The sequence below is a fragment of the Lactuca saligna genome, chromosome 6 (assembly GCF_052625555.1).
Source record: "Lactuca saligna cultivar CGN05327 chromosome 6, ASM5262555v1, whole genome shotgun sequence".
NCBI classification, from domain to species: Eukaryota; Viridiplantae; Streptophyta; class Magnoliopsida; order Asterales; family Asteraceae; genus Lactuca; species Lactuca saligna.
This window is the reverse complement of record NC_136422.1, coordinates 67,017,732-67,034,542: the sequence shown is the minus strand read 5'-3', so window position 1 is coordinate 67,034,542 and position 16,811 is coordinate 67,017,732. Positions and strand designations below refer to the sequence as shown.

The following is a 16,811-nucleotide window of genomic DNA, read 5'->3' as shown; positions in this document are numbered from 1 at the left end:
ACAGCACAAAGCACAGTGATGGACGATTACCGAAAATTGACTCCAGTTAGTCCAAGTGTCTTGTCTGCAGAACAACAAGCAGCCCTAGATGCTTTGGAACAACCTGCACCCAGAGGCAAGCGGGTGGTTAAAACAGAGAAAGAAGAGGAGAAAAAGGAGAAAGTTTCTAAGCGAAAGGCTGATGAGAAAGTTTCTAACCATTGTCTATGATCATCATCCATGACCATCGTCCATAAGCATCTTCAACTTATAAGTATCCTCCTTGAGCATCTTCAACCTATGACACCTGATGCTCACACATGATCCCTGATGCTCACCTGAGCTTCCATGTGCTCTATTGATCCCAAATGCTCCATGTACCCGGTATCTCCAACTGCTCAATGTTGATTCTTGATGCTCACACATATATCTAAGTGTAAGGATGTCAATGGGGGCACACGTGACGGGGGTTGCATCCCCCGCCCCTAAAATTGCCATGTTTCTCGCCTTCCGCCCCACTCCTCCCCCCCCCCCCCCCCCCCCCGAATTCCTGAATTAAGTTGCCCCACCCAAATTGATTTTTAGTTGCCTTTTTTTACGCTAAATGAAGTTCTTTTTTGGGCTGAACTTAACTATTTTTTGGAAAAGAAAATAGTTCTTTAAAACAAAATTTTACATGTTAAAAACAAAAATGCTATGATATCTCAAAAACATTAGAATGGAAACTTAAAAACTATTTTTTTGTTTTTCTGCTGAATTTTGGCAGCTCAAAATCATGTTATTATTTATTATATTTATATACATAATATATATAAATATATAATATCTTAACAGGACCCCATGGGACTTTCAAGATAGGACTACCCACCCCCACCCTTGCCACGAAGTTAAAACGGGGGTTAATTCTACCCTCATCCCCTTCTTTACCCCCACTTTTTTTATACAAATACCCCACATACGGGATCGATGTCCCACGAGACTTTTTGACATTCATATCTAGGTGCTCCATAAACATTTCAAATGACCCAATGAAATATCTAGATGCCCCATTGAATTTGATCAAGTGTTTACACCCTAATAGTGAACTGCTTCTAGTGGACTACGTAGAAGAACTTAAGAAAGGATATGGATAGTTACATGATTTGAGATATTCAAACCACATGAGTGGAGATTGATCATGGTTCTCAAAGTCACACGACCATAATTAAACTTGGAAACAAAATAATAATGAACATGCCTGCTTAAGGTAATGCTAAGATCAAATTGAATGGAATCAATCATATTGTTTGTGATATGTACAATGTTTTGTAGTCGAGGAACAAATCTTACAATGTCATGGCTACAAGAAAGTGGTCAAGGTATCTTGACAAAAGGAATGTGTAAGATTTTTCATCCCAAGAAAGGTTTGATTATTAAGACCTTAATGGGTGCAAGTAGCATGTTTATGTGGTCTATTGAATCACAACCTCAACCCAGTCGAAAAGAAGACCGCTTGATCACCATTCATAAAAGGATAACAATTGAGATGTAACTTTGGCACAGATGCTTGTGTAACTTAAATTGTACATGGAACTTGTACATACATACCTTTACACACCACATCAAACAATAATAAGAGTTACAAGTTTTGTTTTATTGATGATTTTAGTAGAAACTTTTGGGCATATCTTTTTGATATAGAAAAATTAAAACACATTACTGCTTCAAATGTTTCAAGATACTAGTTAACAAGGGAACAGATACTAGTTAACAAGGGAACAAGTTTTCTAGTGAAGTGTCTAAGATATAAGATAGGGTTGAAATCGACTTGATGAATTTAAGGAAACATGTAAGGAAAAGGGAATAGAAATACAACTTGTGTACAAATGCTTACATGGAATAGCAAAATTGAACCTCAAAATGAAAAAAAACATCAGTATTAAAATGTCTAGGAGTTGTTTTATCTAACTTGTTTTATGTAACAAAGAATGCCAAATGATTTTGGAAAGAAGTAAACAACTAAAAAACTATTTTATGGATAGATCTACCAATATAACTTTGATAGATATCAATTTTGAAAAAGCATGGAATAGTAATCGCCCCTATGTTTCATATTTATGTGTATTTGATTGTTTAACAAATGTTCATGTACCATAACAATAAAGAATGAAGCTTCATGACACGAGCGTGGATCCTATACTTTCAGGATTGGATTTTTCATTAAATCTAAGGCCTATAATTTGCCCAATCCCAATATTAACAAAATCAAAATTACAATGAATGTGATCATTTATGAAGATAAAGGATAGTGTTATAGCAAATCACGTAGTAGATAAGGTTTGCACGAAGAACAATACCGATGAGGATGACAACAATAACGAAGAACATGAGCGGTTGAGGATGATATACATCATGGGAGATTTATAATAAGAAACGGGTAGAATTCCTATAATTCAAGAAACAAGAATGTCTCCATATGGGGAAGTAGCTCGCCTGGAAGATTAAACATGTCCTTAAATTTTGCGATAAGGGCCTTGACGACCTCGGAAGCCTCACTCGATTCAGTGACCTCCAATGCTAAACAGTTCGATTATACTATAAACGCATATTGTTCAAAATATAATAACAACCTAAAGAATGATTTGAAAGAGACTGGATTCTTAGACAAGCTCGGATGTCCAACTTGTGTAACATTCCGTTCCCCTTCCATAATGTTATTGTAAGATCTTTCGAATTTACAAACATATGCCCCATGTTTGCATCCATTTAATACCCATATTACATCGGTGACCTAACTATAGGGGGAAGAAATCATCTACAACTAGTATATCGTGAAACATGAGAATCAATTTTTTTTAATAGCAGTTCATGCAATGCCTTGTGAGACGAAGTTACCCGCCATCAATTAGCACAACCACTTCAAGATCACCCATGTTTTTGTGTAGTTTCATAGTCTATGGGGGAATTAACACTTTAACCGAGTTTAATGTGACTTCCATTGTATCTAAGTGAGCATGATCCTAGTCTATATTAGACGGTTCTTCGTGATCCTCATCTTCATTTTCATCTCTCAGTACACTACTTGATGGCCTGGTGCGAACTTGGCATCACATTTGAAGCATAACCCTTTTTCCCTTTAGCTGCGAGTTCATCCTTTGAAAAACTTTTGAACGTCCTTAGCTATCCCCATCAATTAGTACCACCACTTCAAGATCGTTTTTTTTTGTAAATTCATAGTCTATGGGGGCGTTAACACTATAACCGAGTTTAATGTGACTTCCATAGTATTGAAGTGAGCATGATCCTAATTTGTATTAGATGGTTCTTCCTGATCCTCTTCTTCATCTCCATCTCTCACTACACTACTTGTAGGGACCTATAGCAACGATGGCTTGGTGCGAACTTGGCATCACATTTGAAGCATAACCCTTTTGCACTTTTAGCTACAAGTCCAGCCTTTAAAAGTCTTTTGAGCTATCCCCATGTCACCTCTAACTTTCCTATCGGAGATTATCGTATCTCTATATCTTGATCGGAATGGCCAACCCCCGATCATGCCGCTCTCCCATCAACACGGTTCCCGTTACCGCCAATCACATTGTGCGGGTCAATCCCTAGAGTTGTATGACCCTCACTGAAGATCTGACTTTCGATTTTAGCTTCTTGAGGGAAGGTCCTTCCAATACCGGTTTCCAAAGCCTCATATTGCTTCCACAGTCCATCGGTGTTGTTGATCGGAATGGACCACCCCTATTGTGCCCCTATTCCATCGACACAGTTCTCATTACCACCAATTGCATTGTGTGGGTAAGTTTCTAGGGTTGTATGATCCTCACCAACGACTGAGTTGTTGTATGATTCTCAGAGTTCCGATTTTAGCTGTTTGATGGAAGTTCCTTCCAAGACCTATTCCGACAACCCCCGTAGTTAGACCCACCATTTTCCCAGAATTTCTAACATAATCGTGGGATGTCCCCTCCTTTCAGAGAGCTATGAATTGATCATATCGGCTACCCTCATAAGATAGTTGGAATGATCAAGGAGATGTCGTTTCAGTCGTCTTCATTATCAAAACGTTGATGTGTCCTCACTCCAACGATACCATGGCTGCTCCATCCATATATAAGGTTGCAACCTTGAGTTGTTCGACTTCGTCGATGCCTTGAATCTATTAAAAGAACGCTCAATGAGGTAGACTTACACACACACACACATCTTCTCCTTCAAAAAAGGACCTTCTTTGCTTTATGTACTCGAGCCCCTTCGAACCAACTTCTTCTTTCATCCTATTCTTATGCGATTCCCATGTTGCACCTTCGCCTTCTTGTTTTTTCCCAACCCGATTCGTTCTAAGATAATGGAAATCCCATATCATCGTAGAGATGGTCTTTCATCATGTGTCGCTCGCATTCTTCCTTGGTAGGCAAGTTACCCACCTCTGTGGTTAAGTGGTTGATGGCCCGGAGGGGTTATTCAATCTTATTGTTGTGTTCTTTCTATTTTCCTCGGCTTCACTTCAACTTGATGAACTCTACTTCCAAGCTGTCGATTTTCTTCTATCCCATGGTTCGATTTCTTGGTGTTCTGATACTAGTTAAAACGAACTAGGTAGAATTACTATAATTCGAGAAACAAGAAGGTCTCGGGAAGTCTTAGACATAAATGAAAATTCTCATTATCTGTCATTTTCCTTTATGACATGGCTTTCAATGACAAAATTTTTTCTGTCATGTATATGCATCTATGACAGACATTGTCTGTCAAGGAAAACTTTTTTTCTAGTAGTGGGAGTTGTAGAAAATCGCATGTTGCCTCCTCAATCCAATAAAAATTATCTTTCTTCAGTTGCTCGGTTAGTTACAGTTACCGGCCACTCAATCTTACCGGACCTTGTACATAATTTTTGTACCCAGTCAGTCCAAAAAAAAAAAAAACCCAAAACAGATGTAACGCTTTGGGAACCAATCACTCTAACATCGTTGTGACCTCGATCGGTTCAACATCCACTAGCTCCCTTGAAACAATATGTGCCCTCGATCCTCGATCTTATATTATGATCTTATGTGAGTGAACACTTCTTTTTATTTGCAGACAAGTGACGTTCCTTCAATGATGTAAAACGATTTCGAGGTCTCAATGTTCTTCCATGGTTTGACTATATACTAGTATATTATCAAAAAATACTAGAAGGAACTTATATAAATACGGTCGAAATACCTCATTCATCAAGGATTAGAAAGTGGTTTGTGTGTTGTGTGTTACTTAGCCCAAATGGCATTACCAAGAATTCATAGTGTCCCTCATAGTTACAAAAAGCAATTTTGGGTACGTCCTCTTTTTCATGTGAATTTGATGACATCCGATTTTTAGATCCACTTTCGAAATGATAGTGCCCATGTGCAACCCATTTAGTAATTCATCGAATATGTGTATCCAAACTTTATCTAGGTATGATTGCTTTGTTCAGGGCCTGATAATCCACACAAAAACTCCGACTACTATCCTTCTTCCTAATTACTAATACCGGGATGGAATTTGGACCGATCATAGGTTGAATCATACAATCATACCAACTTCTAGCATCGCATGTAGTAATCTCTTGAATTCGTCCTTTTGCGCATTGGGAGTACCAATAAGGTTGTATGCTTATTGGGGTCGTTCCTTGTTGTAATGTGATGTGTTCATTACTACGATAGGGCGGTGGTCCCTGGTAGATTAAACATGTTCTTGAATTATGTGATCAGGGCCTTGGCTACCTCGAAAAACTTACTCGGTTCGGTGACCTCTGGCTCTCGTGCTAACCGGTTCAGCTGTACAATAAACTCATATTGTTCTTATAATAACGACCTCAAGTATGATTTGAAAGAGACCGGAGTCCTAGACAAGCTCAGATATCCCACGAGTGTAACACTCTTTACACTCTATTCCCTTTCCATAGTATCATGGTAAAATCTTTCCAATTGACAATCATATCCCTCGTTTTCTCAGCAATTTAATACCCAGTATGACATTGCTGATGCTTAACTCTAGTGGCTAGAAATCATCTACGACCCGTAGTTTGTGTAATGTGAGAATCATCTTCTTATAAATGCCTTTGCTTACTTACACCATTCCATTACCAAACATTACTCCTTACATTGTTACCCGACACTAATAGCCTTTAACATATCACCAAGTGTTGTGACACGAAGTTATGAGTTGTCCTGCTGTCAATTAGTATCACCACTTTGGGACCGCCCATGTTTTCAGGTATTTTCATAGTGTATAGGGGCGTTAACAATATAATCGAGTTTAATGTGACTTCCACCATATCCAAGTGAGCATGATCCTAGCTTGTATTTAAGGATGTAAAAAATGAGTCGAGCTACTGGCGAGCTACTTGGGATTGAATCGTTAGAAACTCGAAACGAGTCGAGCCATAACAAGCCCAAACCTGAGCTCAAGCCTAGAATAAATCTCATTTAACAAACAAGCCTGATATTGAGCCTACACATAAGAGCTCGTCTGATTTCGCGAGCTTAAACGAGTTTTTGTATAATTTCTTTTTATTTTATATATTTTATTTATTACTTATATATTAATAAAATATGAAAAATAACGAGTCGATCCCGACCTTTAGCGAGCTTTTCGGAGAAACGAGCCTTAATGAGCCTTAACGAGCCGATCCCAAGCTTCATATATGTTCTACAAGCTCGAGCTCGGGCTTTAGTAGCATTAAACGAGCATGGGTCATTGTGAATCTCGATTCGGCTCGACTCTTTTACATCTCTATGTATCAGACTGTTCTTCCTTCCTTCCTTCCTTCCTGGTCCTCTTCTTCATCTTATTTTCCCACTAGGCTATTTATAGGACCCGTTAGGGTAACAATTTCCCCCTGCGAACTTGGCATCTTAGTTTAAGCATAACCTTTTTTTTTTTCCCTTTTTGCAGCAAGTTCAACATTCTTAAGTCTTTCGAATATCCATGGCTATCCCCCATGCCTCCTCCAACTTTCATATCATTTGTTTCGATAGCTCCTTGGGTTTGCATAGGCATCATATAGCTTCCAAAAGCCATTGGTGTTGCTGATAATCGGAATAGCCCACGCCCTGATCGTTCCCTCTCTCATTGACATAGTTCTCATTACCACCAATCCCATTGTGTGGGTCAAGCCCTAGGATTGTATGACCCTCACCATGTATCTAGGTTCTGATTTTAGCTGCTTGATGGAAGTTCTTTCCCGAAATTTATAATATAATCGTATAATCCTGGAATGTCCCCTCCTTTCGGAAACGATCAAGGAGACACCGTGTCAGTCCTCTTCATAGGGAAACATATCGAAACAGTGACGTTTAGACAATAAAAAGACAAATCTCCCTATTAATTAATAACCCTATTTCTGGTGAGGCTTATAGACTTGTCCAAATTTGCAAGATGAATCAGGTTAATGAAAGCAAATACTCGAAACGACGAACCAGACAGCCTCCTGATGAGTGATTATGACTCGGGTAATGAAATGGAAGATGTTAGAGTAAACATGACTATGGCATAAAATTCTAATCCAAATTCATATAATGAGGTTTTTAAAAGGAAGAATTGAAGAATTGTTGTGATGGATGCATGAGATCAAGTCGACGAAGAAGACCACTAATGGAGATTAGTTGGGCTGCCAAAATGAGCTAAAACTAGTGAATCCATAAGACCAAGCTGATGCATAAGGCCTTATTAGTTGCAAAAAAAGAGACTCATAGAGGTATGGAGTTGATTATTTACAAGTTTATGTACCAGCTACAAGTCAAATCTCTGTTTCTAGATGGAAAGCTGAATGAAGATGTGTACCAAAGCAAACACAAGGGTTCGAAGTAAAGGCTTCAGAGACGAAAGTGTACAAAGAACATAAAGTTCTCTATCGGTTCAAACGAGCACATGTATGGTTCAATCAACAGCCATTATACCAACATGACTCAATGCTCAAACTCAAATTTTGAACATATATGATATCGTAAGGTCGGGATGATGACTGTAAATACTAAAAGGGAAGAATATCCATGATTCATCACATTCTCTAACAAAACTCGCCACTTCAAATTTAATCAGTTACCCGCTATATATGTAACTACATATTCCAGGTAAAGATGGGTTTGATTATTATAATTTTTACAATGCAATTCAAAGAACTTAAAATGCAACATATTCCAATCCGAAACATATATGGATTTACCTGAGTTAATGACGGATTTGCAGAGGTAGATTAAAGCCGACCAAACCTGGATCACCCGTTGATGGAATGAAAGGGGTGTTTGGATGTGCATGCTCAGACCACAAAAACATACTGAGTGAGGGAACTCCTTTCTTGTGGCAATGAATTCAATAAACAAATAAGTGCCTCCAACTGCTCCCTAGGCCTTAATAACCATCTTTGAATCAGATAAGCATGGCTCAAAAACCAATGGCGTCTAAGCTATGCTCACACATTAAACAGAGAAGAAAAAAGTACAGCCGAATATGAAGAGACGATTAGGAAGAACTTTAGGCAGGATTACGAAGAAACACTTGGAATTTTATTATTAAAAAGGTATCATCTTATATACAGCTATATACACAGCTCAACAGTTGTAAGCTAGAGCTCAGTTAATGCGTAGCTTCTAATAATGAACGCCGGATTTCAACCAAAAATAGGGTTTGAAATTACTCAAGAGTTGCACATAAACATCAACATCGCTGCCAAATACACGTGCATATCTATATATCTTCAAATTAAACTGTTGCAATACTACCCCTCCTTTTTCTAAATTTCTTCGTGACCCACATATTTTATTATTTAGTGTTGGATAAATTACATGAATAATCCCTGTGATTTTTGATAATCTACGTGCTTGGTCCCTAATGGTTTTTGTTAACTTGATCCATCCCTATAATATGTTTTTATTGCGCGTTTTGCCCCTGACATACTTAAAAATACTATACTGCCCTTTGATGGGAATTAAGAGCATTTGATTTGGCATGTGGAATTAAATGAACAAAAAAAAACACTGTAGTTGAAATGATTTCGAGTATGAATTCTAAGATCAGAGTAAAGTAAGAATATTACTAGAAAGTAAGAGTTCATCACACTTTAAAAACATCAAACATACGTTTCTGAAATCCATCAAACACAAGTTTTTGAAATCCATCAAACACAATTTATTAACATAAGATACTAAAAACTATCAGAAGCTATCTTTATGGCAGAGAGAACAAGAAATGCCATGTCATCCAAACTACTTCAACAGCCTCAAACTTAGCGACTTGCTCCTGGAAGCATAGGGTCGCGCTTAATCAACTGAGAAATCAAAAGGGGAAGTCAGTGAACAGTTAACATTATATATACCAGACTGAAAGAGTAAATAATAGTTGCAATTGAAGTGCATTGCAAGAATACAAATAAATGAAGGCCAAATGTATACTGGGTAAAGGTAATGAGTCTGTTACACTTCTTATTAGGCATACCTTTCGTCCTGTCAGTTGTAGCTTAAGTAGAGCAGTGAGGGCAATAAGGTCTTTTTACTGTTAGATCAGTTAGGTAGGCTTAGTCTAGTGGTTAGTGGTAGTAGTTGGTATCTTTGGTCATAACAGAATATAAGTGAATTTAGGAAGAGTTCTTAGCCTCTTGAATGCTAGTAAACTTAAGTATGCTCCATGATCAAAACTTTAAACTATAGATAATGTCCTTTTGCAGACCACATATATTACAAAAGAAAATGAGAGCATCCCATGAGTAAACATGAAGATTGAGCTATGAGGCCAAGATCAACAAAGTTTTTTAGGGATGTATAGGAATCATCATAAGCATTAATAAGAATTCAGAATCCAGATATAATTCCACAGTTTGTATTATATGATAAACAAAATGAACGCACCTTACAACTCTTCTTGCTATTACTCTCTTGTGTTTCCCATTAACATAGGGAGATACAAGACTCTCCATATAGATAGGGGCACAAATATATTCCTTAGTCTTGTAGAACATCATATCACGACACAAAGTTCTCTTGTTAGGAACGTAATGTTCCTACTCTTTCAAGCATTGTAAAGCCAAGTTCATATCACAGTCCTTTTCAAACATTTCCCAAGACAGCTTTCCATTGTAGTTCTTCAGCATCCATAAGTTATCATTAAACCCATCACAAGGATATATGCATAAACAATCTTCGATAATACGTAAATTCATATTTGGGCAGCTAGCAACTCCAGATTCATATCGCTCATCGTCAGGTTGGGGAGTTATGATAAAATTTTCTTCAGATAGCCGAAACGAAGCAATGACTCTCTTCTTATTTGGAGATGAAGAATCTTTCATAATCCAATGAAGTGCCCCATTGCATAAGATACCAATCCTACTATGAAACGAATACTTTACATCTCCAATTAGTTTCCAAACATTTGATTTCAACCTTAACGCTTGAAAACATGTCCAACCAACACGTTTACGGAACCCTAATACAACCTTGTAATCATCCGTAGATGAATCATAGCCAAAACCCCAACATAAATGCTTGGTATCAAGAATTTGAGGCTCTTGTAGTGTTTGAACCTCTCTAGTTGAGGGATTAGCTACTACAAGTTGAGAAGCAAAAGAAGAGATGCATACAAGTCCATTGGAAGAACCAAGAAGATGACAATCGCGATCATCAAAGAATCTATCATCAACATCACAAACACGCGACCCACTGTGATAAGAGACCCTTGACATAACAATCCTCCTGTCTAAATCATTGTTTTTGTAATCAATTTGGTAACTATAGTTCATATGGAATTTAATGAAACCAGAGTCAGTGATCAATTTTTCCCAAGACGTACACACACTTTTGCAGCGGATTAGATCCCCCACATTCAATCTTTTCAGTATATTCGGAAGTACATCACCGTGAAGCTCTGCCATCGAAACCCTAGAGTCGGCAATCCGAAAGGAAAGAAAGGGGCGGGGGGGTGTACCCACACGATAGCGAGAAATTTATTTCTATGGTGTATTTATTAGGGATTTTAGTTATCAACACTCGTAAATGCAAAACATGATATGATGAAATTATTATCACGATACTTTACTATTTAGAGAGATTCATTTACTGAGATGGCTTTTACAAACCTGCCATATATGATTAGTACTTCAATACCCATAAGATCACTAATGCCATCTAGATCATGATCTTTGATAATTGCTTTGGTATAACTACTCAAATCAGCGTTAATGGCATACCTTCTTTCTTGAGTATTTATCTTATGCTTCCTTTAAAAAGTCCACTAACATGTATTTATCATGAGTTGGTAGAGGTTGTGGAACAGGGATATTTCAAAATTCAGCAAAAAAAAAAAAGGTTTTTAAGTTTCCATTCTAATGTCTTTGAGATGTCATAGTAATTTTGTATTTAAGATGTAAAATTTTGTTATAAAGAACTATTTCTTTTCCAAAAAAATAGTTACATTTAGCCCAAAAAAGAACTTCATTTAGCGTAAAAAAAAAAGCAACATAAAATAAATTGGGGGGGGGGGGTGGGGGCGGGGCGTAATTCAGGAATTCGGGGGGTGGGGCGGGAGCATGGAAACATGACAAGTTAGGGGCGGGGAGGGGTATGCAACACCGGATCCGTTTTCCCCCATTAAGATCCTTACACTTAGATATATGTGTGAGCATCAAGAATCAACATTGAGCACTTGGAGCTACTGGGTACATGGAGCATCTGGGTACATGGATCATCTGGGATCAATAGAGCACATGGAAGCTCGGGTGAGCATCAGTGTCATATGTTGAAGATGCTCAAGGAGGATGCTCATAATCTGAAGATGCTCATGGAAGATCGCCATAGATGATGAACTTAGGGTATCACCTTCATGAACTAATTATGGATGATCCATAATTAGCCAGACCCATTTGAATTAGGGTTTTCCATGCTTGCCTATAAATAGGCTCATATCCTCATTCATTATTCCGTGCGTGATTGTTTGTGTACACAGTAATTTCAATAGAGCAATCATTGTGAAGTTGAGTGCACATCATTTGGAGCAGTTAGTAAGCAAGAAAAATGTTATGACCCGAGATCTAGACCTCGTAGATCTCATGACAGACGAGTGTTAGTGCTTGAAAAAGTCGTGAACTCCCCTGTAACGTAGCCTCTTGTTACTAAACTAAGCTATTAAGCTAATATTACTCTATTAATTGTTTTCAAATTCCAGCATATCTTATTTCATGAATGGCTACCCTTTAAATAAGGATAAACAAAATACTCAAATCAGGAAACAAAAACTCTAAAATTGACTCAAATAATAAAAGATCCTAATTGCCAAAATTAAAAACGGAAACAAGATAACTTCCTAGAATATAAAATACTTATTATCTATTAACTTGCATACTTATCAATTATGATTGATAACATTACTCCCTTCCTTTGCATTGAGCTTGGCCGCAAGCTCAAAACCTGGGTGCGTGTTGGTAAAAACACCACGATCATCCCACGTAACATCTTCTACATCCTCCAACATGATACCAAACAGTTTCGCACACTTATGGCCGATCGAGAACATCTCATCAAAGTTAAAGTATAATCCTTTTGCTCGCCTTTCCGCCATCTCTGTAGCCGTAATCCATTTCAAAACCGGGTTCCGCACTTCAGATTTCACTATTTCGGCTCCACCACCTGTTGACTCTTGGTTTTTGCTTTCTGTCGAGGGTTTATTCCCGGTTAATAGAGGTGCTCCAAAACTCTTTGGTCATCCCTCCTCTGCGAGTTTGAACTCAATCTGTCTAGCTAGGTTCATAACATAGTATAGTGTGGTGGGTCTAGCAAACTCTACTTCGTAACGAATATCATTAGTCAAAACTGCACAAAAATGCCAAATACTTTGCTCCAGAGTCACACCCGTCGTTCGCCCTAGCAGCAACTCAAATCCTTCACAATAGTCCTCTACCGTGCCTGTTTGCCTTAATCGAGTTAACTCGCCTAACGGGTTCATGCTCATATGGGGTCCAAACCTAATTTTGCACTCTTTTGAGAACTCAAACCAATTCAAGCAGGTCTTCATGCTTCATAGGTTATGGTACCACCCACTAGCCCGAACGTGTAGTGAAAAGGTGGCCTGCCTAACCCAAGCTTCAGTAGGGATTTGTTGTTCTTCAAAGAAATCTTCACATCTTTGAAGCCGTTCGACTGGATTACCCTTCCCATCATATGTGGGAAGCTCCATCTTGGCGAATCTTGGTACTCTTCCCCTACGGTATCCCATATCTTCCATCTCTTCCCAGTTTTTTGGTTCCCCCTAATCCCTTTTGTTTGACCCTTCTGGTTAGAAGGAGTCCCAATGGTGTTTGAAAGGTTGGGGTTCACGTGTCCGCCATGATTCAAAAACCTTGCTTGATCCTCTTCTTGCACCTTCCTAGATCAAACCCTTGCCTCTTCCAACGAATCCTCCTTGGTACGAAAACTTACTGTTTGGATTGGCACCAAAGGTGGCGCCACGTCCTCTTCCACGCACCTATTCCGATGGGTCATCAAATCTATCAGACTCGAACATCTTGTCCACACTCTCATCTTCTTCTTCGTGTCTGTTGGATTTGTTTTGGGTTAGGGTTTGCAATCTCTCTTCCATCGCTGCTTGCTTGGTTTGCAAGGCTGTCATAGCCGCCTTTAAATCATTGGTGCATGTCTTCAAATCATAATTGCTTTGTGTTTGTTGGATCATGAACGCTTCCAATTTCTTCATCAGTTCTTCCTATTGTGTCGACATCACGAGCGCCTCTGTTGCCAAATTTGTTATGACCCAGGATCTAGACCTCATGACAGGACCAATGCTAGTGCTTGAAAAGGCCGGGAACTCCCCTGTAACCTAGCCTCCTATTTGTAAGAGACTAAACTAAGCTATTAACCTAATATTACTTTATTGATTGTTTTCAAATTCCAGCATATCTTATTTCATGAATGACTACCCTTTAAATAGGGATAATAAAAAGACTCAAATCCATTGGAACGGGGAGACAAATTATGTCGACATCATGAAGAGGAAGGAGGAGAAAGTGAATGTTGGGATAACAACAGAAAAAGTTAAGCACTTTAGACAAATGTCAAACAAACGTCAATGGTACATGCAGAATAAAACTTCAGAAAAAACTTAATTCAAAACTTTACACTCTATTTATTAAACTTTTGAAAATTTAATGTGGTTCAGTTGAGATGACCTACGTCCACGGGAGAACGAGAGAAAGAAGATTTTATTAAACTTCCAAGAACAACTATAATCACACATAAATGTTAAATCTCAGTTGAGCTTTCAAAAGAAAATAATCTTTCTTGCTTACTAACTACTCCAAAAGATGTGCACTCAACTTCACAATCATTGCTCTCTCGAAATTACTGTGTACACACACAATCACACAAGGAATAATGAATGAGGATATGAGCCTATTTATAGGCAAGCATGAAAAACCCTAATTCAGATGGGTCTTGCTAATTATGGTTCATCCATAATTAGTGCATGGAGGGGATATCCTAAGTTCATCATCTATGGCCATTGTCCATGAGAACCGTCGATGAGCATCTTTAGATTATGAGCATCCTCCTTGAGCATCTTCAACATATGACACTAATGCTCACCTGAGCTTCCATGCACTATATCCCAAAGGCTCCATGTACATAGTAGCTCCAAGTGCTCAATGTTGATTCTTGATGCTCACACATATATCTAAGTGTAAGGATCTCAATGGGGGCAAACGGATCCGGGGTTGCTTCCCCCGCCACCGCCATTAAATTGTCATGCTTCCCCCGCCACCGCCATTAAATTGTCATGTTTCCACCCCCCGAATTCCTAAATTATGCCCCGCCACCACCCCCAATTTATTTTATATTGCTTTTTTTTTTACACTAAATGAAGTTCCTTTTTAGGCTAAACGTAACTATTTTTTGGAAAAGAAAATAGTTATTTATAACAAAATTTTACATCTTAAAAACAAAAATACTATGACATCTTAAAAACAATAGAATGAAAACTTAAAAACTTGTTTTTTTGCTGAATTTTGACATCTCAAAATCATGCTATTATTTATTATATTCATAAAAATAATATATATATATATATATATAATCTTAACGGGACCCATGGGACTTTCAGGACGGGACTACCCACCCTAGCCCCGAAATTAAAACGGGGGTTAATTCTACCCTCACCACAGTCCTTGCCCCCACTTTTTTTAAAAAATACCTCAAACATGGGATCGGTGTCCCACGAGACTTTTTGACATCCCTATCTAAGTGCTCCATTAACATACCAAATGCCCTAATGAAATATCTAGATGCTCCATTGAATTTGATCAAGTGTTCACACCTTAACAGTGAACTACTTCTAGTGGCCTACATAGAAGAAATTAAGAAAGGATATGGATGGTTAGATGATTTGAGATATTCGAACCACATGAATGGAAATTGGTCATGGTTCTTGATGAGATTAAAGTTTCTTTTAATCTATGAAGATCGAAAAGATCTTGAACAAGTTATGAAAACAATGACGATATAAACACAGTAAAATTATAGAACAAGAATGAATCAAACGTGTCGAATGATTAAAACAAAATCCTCAGAAGAGCTCGATCAAGAACATCAACTGTAGAGGATTGGAAGGTTACAAGTGTTATCAAATAAACCTTTAGTCGTCTGGAAAATATCGTATTCTCAGATCTCTCAAAACCTTAACCTAATATGCATGCAAGCATAAGCTTATATACAAAGCATAAAAGACACACGGTTGGACAGGCCCAAACCGTAATACAAAGAATTATAAACAAACGAGCCCAAAAGACGCAATCTTCTAAGCCCAACAATCTCCCCCTTTGCGTCAATTTGGGGCGAGATTTTCACTCTGTCTTCAAAGCAGATGGCTTCTTTACCGTTTGAAAAATTTTCGGTATCAAAGCTAGAATATGATGCCTGAAGGTAATATACCAACGAAGCATATCTGTAAAGTTCTTCTTATCTGCTGTTGTATTCTGTTTGCATCGGTGAATGATATTGATGATGTGCTCCAGACACTCTGTAGAGAACAGATGCTTGTCTACCAACGCAAACAGAAACTTGTGCTTATCCCCCCTTGTGAACATAACTGTCAGATTGGAAGAATCAATCTGCCCCAACTTCATTTTATGGATATCTCCGGTTTTGGAAGTGGGCTTGACAGTCGGTTTCTTATTCATCACCTTTGCTATTTCTTGATCCATAGTGGCTAGCTCATGGACATAGGAAGCCAACATTCTTTTAAGATGAGAAAGTATTGGTTCATATTCTCTCTGGTTGGAGAGAAGAATGTTGTATAGCAGGATCCAATCGTGGGGGTTCAGACTGGGAAGATCTGCCAGAGAAATAAGATGTTCGGTGTTGGCAGTTCCTCTGTTGATTTTGAAATTGACGTTTACAAATTTCCCAGCCTGGGTTGGTTTCAGTACCTTGACTCTTATAATTTTCTGGGCACTCCAAGTCAAGTACTGAGGTTGACCGAATTTCAGATAGAAATCGATAAGCTCCCTGTCAACCTTCGGGTTTGGATGAGGGACGTTTGCAGTGACATCAAAGCAGTGAAAAGTGAAGGCTTTACGCGTAATGGGCATGTCGAACTGCGAGTCTTTGGAGTTTTCACACTCAAAAGATGCAATCGGTTCCAACCAATAAATAGAAGGAAACTCAATTGCTTGAGTGATGAGTGTGTCTCTGTCCCAATCTGGGAACAGAGTCTTTTTAGCTTGAATTGCCTCCTCATCCTCCCGGATTTTCCTTTCTCTGGCTTCTGCCTCACGAGCTATCTTCAATGTTTCATCAAGCTCTCTGTCCCGTTTCTTGTGTTGAAGAGCTTCAGTAATGGTT

General features: G+C 38.3%; 1 protein-coding gene across 1 annotated transcript; it reads right to left on the bottom strand.

Annotated features, from left to right (window-relative positions):
* Positions 1-9,988: 9,988 nt before the first annotated feature.
* LOC145002682 (F-box protein CPR1-like) lies at positions 9,989-10,858 on the bottom strand. Its single transcript, XM_078961902.1, has one exon. The coding sequence runs from the start codon at positions 10,856-10,858 to the stop codon at positions 9,989-9,991; it is 870 nt and encodes a 289-aa protein (XP_078818028.1).
* Between the last annotated feature and the right edge of the window lie 5,953 nt (positions 10,859-16,811).